This window comes from Podarcis bocagei, assembly GCF_964188305.1.
Source record: "Podarcis bocagei genome assembly, chromosome: 2".
NCBI classification, from domain to species: domain Eukaryota; kingdom Metazoa; phylum Chordata; class Lepidosauria; order Squamata; family Lacertidae; genus Podarcis; species Podarcis bocagei.
The window spans coordinates 33,072,229-33,081,744 of record NC_138126.1 but is presented as its reverse complement, the minus strand read 5'-3'; the positions used below and the strand labels follow the sequence as shown (position 1 = coordinate 33,081,744).

Genomic DNA, 9,516 nt, shown 5'->3' with positions numbered 1-9,516 from the left:
GTGTCTCTTGCTAATTCTGCTGCCCTGGGAAACACAGGAGTAGTGGCCTGAAAGAGAGAGTTTTCTCTGTGGTAACTCCCCCAAATGTGGAACTCCCTCTACATAGAAGTGCATCAAGTACCCTCAGTATATGAGTCGCATCATTTGCTGAAGATACGCCTGTTTACCCTGGTCTTTGCAAGCTAAGATTTATGTGGTTTTTGTAAGGCCACTTCTATGGTGCATATTGATGCATGTGCTTTGCTTTGTTTTCAATTGTTTTATTGGATTTTAATTTTGCACATTCACATGGATGTATCCCCACCCCAGGAATTTATGGTGGATAATAAATCTCATAAATAAAGAAACCTTTGCGCACAAATTCAGCTCCAGCTCAGTTTTCTCTAGAGCTGGTTGCACTACACCGGCAGGAATGCTGTATCCAGGAAGAGTCATATGCATATTGAACGGGCCAGTTCTGCCACCCTGACCAGGGTGTTCTTCTTACTATTCCTTGGTCAGTAAGATGTTAACGTCTCAAGTCAGACCAAACTGCCCCCATGAACATTGGGTCCCAGACATTGCTGCTCAAGTAAATGGATTTAGTCTATACTCATGAATCTGAGCAGTTGACATCAGGTTGTTGTTTAGCTACATGGGTGGGGCAATCCCGCTTATATTTCAATTACATGATTGCTGTAAGTTTAAAGTGACAACCATTGAAAGTTCTTAAAGTGCATTGCTTTTTGGTAATGCAATCTTGAAAAGGAAAACCTTATGAACCTTCTGATTCTTGGACCCATCCAATGCCCAAACCACTTTGCCCCTCTTTCAGAGATGTGTGACGTATTACACCATCTTGGTTCCATTCCAACATGGCCCTACACCCTAGATTTGGGATTTATTCTTTTTTTTATTATTACTATTGACATCACCGTGGCTGAAACACAGCAGGAAAACCCTGAACCAGTACAAATTCCAGGGTCTTTCCTCACTTACCATTTATGGTGGTATAATTGCTGTTTGTTCCAACATTTTTAAGCCTGATTAACTGCACCTTTGGTCACATGTTGCTGTTATTAGAGAGGGAGTGTGGGGTTTTCCTTGTCATACTAAGGGCAGGTTGTGCCTGAATAGATAAAGTTCTGTGGCTGTGGTCACACCCCTTGCATAACCTTGTGTCCTTCCAGCCAGTAATTGTCAGCGTTATAAACATATTCATGAGAATAGCCCTTTCACAGCTTTTTTAAAATTATTATTAGCATTCCAGAATTCTAATCTTGTTGGAGTATAGGAGATTAGAAGAGAAACTATTGGTCTGTCTGGTCTACGATGAACCTGGCTGCTGTCACAGGCAATACTTTGGCACAGCACCATCATCCCCATTTGGCATAGCTCTCCTCTGAACTGAGCTTGCAAACTGACAGCTGGGACCAGTCAGAGGGAAGTGGCATAGAAGAGAAGTCTCACCAACCATGTCCACCAACCCTCACCCCCTCCGCACAGAAACCCGGGCAAGCTGGAAGCCCAGCAACTATACCACTATAAACACTAAGTGTGGAAAGGACTCTCCTTGCTTGGAGGTTTCTATGCAGAAGTTGGGTGGCCATCTGTCATGGATGCATTAGTTGAAATCCCTGCATTGCAGGAGATTGGAGTAGATGAACCTCTAAGTAGATAAGATTCTATCCTAATCAGATACAATAAAACAGCCCTCATGAGTGGTTGAGCAAACAACACAAGCCATTGAAGTTAGCAACCAACTTTTCTTTTCTTTTTTACTAGGATTGTCTATACCAGCTATACAAAGTCTGTAGACAATGATCTGTACAGTGCTTCTTTAATAAGGTAGCCCACAGTCTACCCAAAGTCTGCCAAATAAACCTCTGAACGTAGACTGTGTGTTTCCCCCCCAAGTATCAAGAGTCCTCTTTCTCTTCTCTGTGGGACAACTGATGCCCCCCCACAAAAGATGTCCTTGGAAGAAAGTAGAACTGGTATTACATATCAATTAAGTATAAAGTATGGTTAATGTAAGCAAAGCCAGCATGCTATTGTTGCACGAGGAGGAAAAGAAAAGAAAAGGACTCCAGAACACAGGAAAATGGAACGGTGGAATTTCCTTGAATGTCCGGTTGAAATAATAGGAACCAGAATAAAAAAGAAGAAGCAACATTCCAGTTCTTTTGTCAGAAGTCATCTCGCTTTATGTTCTTTTCCAGTTGTCTTCTTGATCTCCAAAACGTCTGTGCATTTTTTTTTTTAAAAAAGGTTACAAAGCAGTTGCAGCAAAGTGTGGCTTCTGCTCATTTTCTTAAAGAGTCAGGCTTTATTTCAAAATATCTCATATATTTATATATTTTTAATGATACAAAGAAAATTGTAGATCCACACTTGTAGGTCTGTTTTTCATATTCCAACATCAGGAAGCTTGCTTCTCAGTAACTGCTTTTTTATTTCCTTATTTCCTTTCACCCTCTTTTCCATTCACTGTTGTCAAATCTGGTGTGCTGCTTTTCTAGGGCATTTGACTCCACACAAGTAAACCACTGTAGTTTCCTCTGGTACAGAGTTAAAGTGCAAATAAATTAAAAAAAAATCCCATTTGGCTTGTAAAAGCTGGAGATGGTTTAAAGATTTCTGTCCTCTTATCTGTCAGGGGTTCCCTTCACTGGCTGCTGTCGGAAGATGTTTTGTTAGGTTCTCGGATGAATCTGTAACAACAAAATTCACAAGAAGGAATTATACTCAGTTCCTTGAAAAACATCTTGATCCTCCAATTGTTTAGCGGAAATTCCTCCTTCTCTATTGCAGCATAGCAAGGAGGAGACTAGGGAAGAGTATTGATTGGAAAGTAAGCAAGAATTGCTGCCCTGCGATATAATAACCATTTAAAAGCTTTAGTACTGGTGCCCCCAATTCTTATTCACATGCAACATCATAACAAGAATATCTTAAGCAACGTACTTTCCCCACCTGATGGAAATTTCTTGGAACCATTCAAGAATGGTGCTATGTACACTTAGCAGATGCCACAGCCTCACCAAACCATACTCCTGTCCCATAACAGGAGTAGTCAATGTTGTGCCCTTCATCTTGTGTTGGATGGCAAGTCATAGCAGCTCCTGCCAGCATGGCCAAGGATCAGGAAATTATGTGGGTTGTTGTTCAAGCAACATTGGGAAGTCCCCACGTTGGCTGTCTCTGGCCCATGAAGACCATTATAAAAATGTTTCAAATAATCAAGTATTTGTCATTTCTTAAGGCAAAGCACATGAAGAGCATCTCCTCTTTGTTCTATCCAGCTATCCTGCACTGAACGCAGAGAAGAGACAGCCGTGGATATTTTTGCAGTTTCAAGGAGGAGGCATCTGTGGGTGAACCACCTGCTCTTCTCATAGACCTCCCTCTCTCCACCCATGGAGTTCTTTCTCCACCCACAGAATCCTCCCTGAGACCGTAGGATTGCACCCTTAACTACTGAAAAACCGTGCCCAGATTTAAGATGGTAGAATCAAGCATGATGGCATGAAAGGCAGTTCTGTGCATGTCTACTCCAAAGTAAACTTCACTGAGTTCAGAAGGTTTAACTCCCAAGGAAGTGTGATCAGGATTGCAGTGATGGCAGAACTCATGAAAAGGAACTCTGAAGAATCTAGAGGTGAAAACAGACAGAGATTCTGAGCCTGGTGGGAGTGATAAACAAGCTGGAATGTGTGCAGAGGATGGCAACCAAGATGATCAAGGGTCTGGAAACCAAGGCTTAAGAGCAGTGGTTGAAGGAGCTGGGTATGGTTAGCCTGGAAAAGAAGAGACTGAGAAGAGATATGATAGCCACCTTCAAATATCTGAAGGGCTGTCACATGGGAGATGCAACAAACATGTTTTCTCCTACTCTGGAGGGCGGACTCAAACCAATGGTGTCAAGTGACAAGAAAGGAGATTCTGACCAGGAAGAACTTTCTAACCATAAGAGCTGATTGACAGTGGAACGGTCTCCCTCGGGAGGTTGTAGACTCTCCTTCCTCAGAGGGTTTAAGTAGAGGTTGGATAGTCATCTGTCATGGATGCTTTTGTTGAGATTCCAGCATTGCAGAGGGTTGGATTAGATGACCCCTAGGGAGGCCTTCCAACTCTACAATTCTATGATGTGCACATATATTAACAGCCCACAAATAGCCCAGAATTAGATGTGAGCTGATATCTTGCATTAAAATGACTGGATTACTATTCCCGTAATTTTTTACTATTGGCCATATTGGCTGTGGTTGATGGGAGTTGTTGTCCAACTGGAGTGCCACAAGTCCCCCATCACTGGCCTATTCCATTATTACTTCATTTAAGAGGATTCCTAAGGTGTTAAGATAAAATCAGATAAGCAGAATATGGTGATCATCCCATTGTGGAATGCACTGAATGTGTGAATTCAAGCCACTACCACCACACTTCAGAATGTCCACTTAGGAGTCTCTGTTTCCTAAGATACTCTGGGCATAGAATCACCATCTTGGCTCTGGTCCAAGAGTCCCCCGCTCCTGACAGATGGCATGTGGTGCAGGTGAACAGGGTAGAACAGGCTCAGAGAGTTTGTAGAGCAGGCGGATGGAGAAAGCACACATGAATGGGAGGCAAAGAAAGAGGTCTTTCATTTCGGCTCCCTCCTTCTAAGCATTAAAGCCTGAACTTTAACACTGGACTCTTGTAGTACATCTTGTTCCCATGAAAGACTTGAACTTGGCGAAGCATTGCTTTTTTTTATTATCGATTCGGCTTTTGATGGTAAGTGTGAGCTCCAAATAGCTCTTCTTTTCTCCGGAGAAATAAAATAGGTCAACAAGCAACTCAAGAGTTGGTGTTCTGGATGGGACCTTTAAGTGTGAGGCCCCGGTTATTTTTCCATTTCCTTTGGATGCTTGCTATTTTGCATAATGAGGGTGAGGCCTAGTTGTGGGGTGGAGGAGGGGCAACCTTCCCTGGCCACAGAATGTGGTAATGGTTACTTAAAGTGCATTTTTATTTGAGCTTATTCAGAAGCGAGGCCTACTATTTTCAGTAGGCATAATCTCAAGGAAGTGTGCATAGGATTGCACTCTTTATGTTTTTATTTTCAGTATGATATAATTAAGTGTGCTTTTCCAGTGTCAGGAAAAAAGCTGGATATGAAATTCTTGTTTAGGGGCTTGGTTGGGGTACAGAGTAGTATCATTGCTGCCTATAATGGAGCCCAGTAGAACCCACTGAATGCTGCAGTGGGGTGAAGAGAAAACCAGAAGATATCAGTTTCCTAACAGCAGCAACCAGTATATCCTCTCCTAGTGTAGCTTTGAGTAGTGAGAATATCAGCAACATCTGTCTCGCTAAAGGTCCACATTCAGTGGCGATGCTGCATGCTCCGACACCGGGGGCGGAGAGCAGGCGGGGGAGTGGCTGGTGCGTGTCCCGGGGGCGTGGTGTGCATCCTGGGGGCGTGGTGCATAGCCTGTGGGGGTGTGCTGGTTACCGTGGGGCGAGGTCCAGGACCTGGGTCGAGGGTCTGTAGTCTGTCCTCCACGGGCGAGGCGGGGTCCAAAGTGAGGAGCCGGGCAAGGACGGGAACTCTGGAGGAACAGGTCTGGGTGCTGGCCAAAACAGCTCTTCAACGACGTTGCTCCCACAACCTGGGATCGGGCTGACGGGCCTTTATCTTCTCTGAGGCCAGGGGCGGTCCTGGCCCCCAGGTGACCCGCCTCTTCTGGCCTTAAGGCGAGCACTCCTCCTGGGTGAAACCAGTTCCCACCGCCTCTCTGCCCTGAGCCTCTGCAGCTCAGGAGAGGCTGGAGGGTTACTGGACCCAGGGGGAGACTCACCTTCCCCTGACTGGGCTGGGAGAGGCGCACCTGTAGGCAATGTGTCCTCAATCCCCTCCGGAGCTAGAGTGGATCCACCTGGTGCCTGCTCCTGAGGATCTGGCACAGGTGCAGGCGCTTCAGATCCAAGGCCCTGCCCCAGCTCAGCTGGCCCTGGAGGCGGGGACTCCTGAGCAGGCTGGGTTTCCTCTGGTTCAACCTCTGAATTGGATTCCCAGGCCATCACAGGGGGCGTGGCACCAGGCATGGTGGGGGGTGCGCATGGCACATGTCCAGGGGTGGTGGTGGTGGTGGCAGCAATGTTACCTCCCTCCTCGATGGTGCCGGGGTGGTGCACTTCCTCCACCAGTGTCCACATTTATTCTTAAATCACAACTCCTTTATTGGCCCGTGGTGGGGTGTGTCCAGGAAACGTCAGCTATGACACTGCCATTTGGTGCTCCAGAAGAAGTCCTCTCCCAAATGAAGACAAAGGAAACCATTGGGTAGCTGTCTCTTAGGCGTAAAGACAAAATAGGCTGCTGTGCAGATGGATATGGACTTGCTTTTGATTAGACAATGTCAGCCACCTGCCTGTGGCGCCCCACCCCCCATGTTCCTGGGAGCAATTCCACGTCAAGATGTTGAGTCATTCCTAAGTTTTTAGTAAATAAATAAAGACGCAAGTGATCCTCATGCAGATGAAATGCACAACCTAGCTTTTTGATGCTTTCCCTTCTAATGAAATAAGGCCAAATTTCAAACCTCTGTTGTGTGCTGTGGTGACTCTTGCCCACCCACCCACCACATATTTTAAAAGTTGCAAAAAGTAAATAATCTGCAGACCAAACTCTCTGCCTTCTTTCTGTGCAGACATCTATGATGATTTACAGGATAGTTGCTAAGCTTACCCCGTCAATTTACCTTCTCCTGTTGTAATATTTTCCACAATGTTTTCAAGAAACAAAGCAAAATGTTCCTGGGATTTACACTAGAAGGTGCCCTAGCTAGCTAATTAAAATAGTTCCTGTAGGGAAATGATAGGGGGAAATACAGGATGGAATGGGGGGGGGGATTTATTTCATATTTGAACATTCAGGTCCACGGGCATCTAATTGATATGAAATATAATAATCCATACAGAGTAGGTGGAGCCGTATATCTGAATATGAATGAAGTTTTTAAGTGCCTAACAACAATTTCTGGACGCTGAATATTAACTCACAGCTGGTATGTCAGATACTGTGAGAAGCAGAGAAGATGCAAAACAGAACCTTACATGTGTATTTCCGAGTGCAAAACACAACGCATCACAGTAAGGAAATACTCAGAGAGTGGATGAGAGGAACAGACTGCCTTATGGCTGTGTTTTCGCCCAAAGATACAGAGGATGGAGAACCTTACTTGCAGGAGAATGCTTGCCTGGTTGCTGCTACCTGTATAGATATACCTATTGCACAGGTAATTTATTTTATGGGGAAATGACTGCACCCAGCAGACACACAAGGGTCCTTGCAACAGGTCTGCCCTAATACCAGGAAGCAGCAGACATCAGGAAAAGAGAAGGGCCATAGCTCAGTGGTAGAACATGGCCTCTCCATGAAGGGTTGGGAGACACTCCTGGCTGAAATCCTGAAGAGCAGCTGCCAGTCAGTGTAGAGAATATGGAGCTAGATGGACCAGTTTAAGGCAGCTTCCCATGTTTCTAACTTCAATAGCTGTATTTATTTGTGAACAACAGATCAACAACTCAGCACAGCAGATAGGACTTGCTGCACATGCAAGACTAAGGCTTGGCCATTAGGCTATCAACAAGTTCAGGCCTAAGTGAATTTAAGGTTAGAAATGAGAGAAACTCGAGAGAAGTTGAAAGTGTCAGATTCATCCATCTCTAGCTACATATATTCGTAACTTTATCTCCCCCAAAGTGGTACGGTTGAGGCTACTTTGGATCATGCCCAAATCATGGGCTTAGGCTGAATCCATGGCATTTGGCTCCACAAATCATTACCAATCCTATCCCTGACTGTGCAAAGGGCACCTGGGGGAACACACAACAGGCAATGTTTACATTTAATGGTGTTTGTGTGTATTTGTGAATACATGGTAGGAACTCCGATTTCCAACCTAATATTACCGAGGCCGGTTGAAAACATTTCACCGTCTGAAATGGCAATGGTTTAACCAACAGCTTTTACATCCAACGATAAGAAATACAGTAAGTGTAATCTTTAACAGTCACAACTGGTCCTGCTGACAGGTTGCTATTTTATTCCTTGGGGGGCAAATTACTTTTAAGAAAGTGACATGGTGATTCAGTGCAACTCAGCTGCCTGGTAGAGTTCAGCTGAGGACTCACCTCTGACTCACCCAGTCAGTAGGTAAGGAAGGACATGCATTACTGAGCAAGGAAACAGCTTCTTAGCTTTTGCCAGAGACTCGAGGATGGAAAAACTCAGGAGGTGGCTGGGTGGGGGGAATGAAGGAGGTGAAAAGGGGAAAGAGGAAAAAAACTTACTCTGGTGGTCTTGACTTTATTGCCGGTTGCACACATCCATCCTGAGTTGTCAGGTAACGTCTTGCATTCCTCGCCCTCTAGGCATGGCTCCATCTCACACCACCATTTCCCAATGACTATTGATGCTAAGAGACACAAAACAAGCAAAATATTTGTGAACTGGTTTTTTGTTTGTTTTGTTTCAATTCACTTCTCTCAATCTGAATGCAAAAGCTTCCTCCGGATCTCAACAGACTTTTTTTAAAAAAATAAAATTACATTAATCCACCTGGTGTCATACAGTCAAACCTCGGAACTCGGACATAATCTGTTCCAGAAAACTGTTCGACTTCCGAAATGTTCAAGTTCCGAGATGCGGCTTTCGATTGGTTGCAAGAGCTTCTTGTACTTCCGCATTGGACATTTGAGTTCCAAGGAACATTCGAAAACCGGAACTCTTACTTCCAGGTTTTTGGCGTTTGGGAACTGAAATGTTTGGCAACAGAGCTGTTCGAGTTCCGAGGTTTGACCGTATTTGATATGATAGGCCCATCCAACTCTCATGAGGCTGCCATCTACTCCCAGTATAATAAAACTGGGGCAGTGATTTACCAGAGTTGTTGAGCTTTTTTTAGGGGGACTGCCCAGAGTTCAGAGTTCTTCAGATTTTTTTGGGAAGCATGACCCAAAGTTTTGTGTTTTTGGGGGGTTGGGGGCCATTTCAATTGATTCCACGATTGACCTGAATCACCCCTGTGATTGAGGGGTGGACATGCCTGTTATATAGCAGGGATGAGAATCCTTATTTCAACCCTACGTCTGCACCCCTTTGTGGGAGACCTTCTGATGGCTACCTGTATTATTATTATTATTATTATTATTATTATTATTATTATTAATATTAATATTATGCTGCCCTACACCCGGGGGTCTCAGGACGGTTCACATAATAAAATCAAGATATGAAACCACAAAATACACAATAAAACTAAAAACAACCCAATAGCTATACTGGAAACCAGTGAGAGGCTTCTATGCACATGGCCACACACTCCTCTCTTGATGCTCCATCCAGGCAAACAAAAGGTATTATTATCATAGTTCATGATCACATTCCTGCAAGGCAAAAACATTTGAGGAGGGTGTGCATCACGATGTGTAACAGGTGTGACCTCGGGAGGGAGCATGCCCAGGCGAGGCCCCAAATCCCAAACA

The 9,516-nt window shown here is 44.6% G+C and overlaps 1 protein-coding gene across 2 annotated transcripts in view; it reads right to left on the bottom strand.

The window, feature by feature from the left end:
• Nucleotides 1–1,731: 1,731 nt before the first annotated feature.
• Nucleotides 1,732–9,516, bottom strand: part of TAFA1 (TAFA chemokine like family member 1) — a 338,693-nt gene continuing 330,908 nt past the window's right edge. For both annotated transcript variants that reach the window (XM_081184407.1, XM_081184406.1), the window contains exons 4-5: nt 8,323–8,447; nt 1,732–2,693 (exon numbers count right to left, since the gene is read on the bottom strand). In XM_081184407.1, the coding sequence (XP_081040533.1) occupies nt 2,676–2,693; nt 8,323–8,447 (143 nt within the window). In that variant the 3' untranslated portion in view covers nt 1,732–2,675. The remainder of the gene's footprint in view (nt 2,694–8,322; nt 8,448–9,516) is intronic.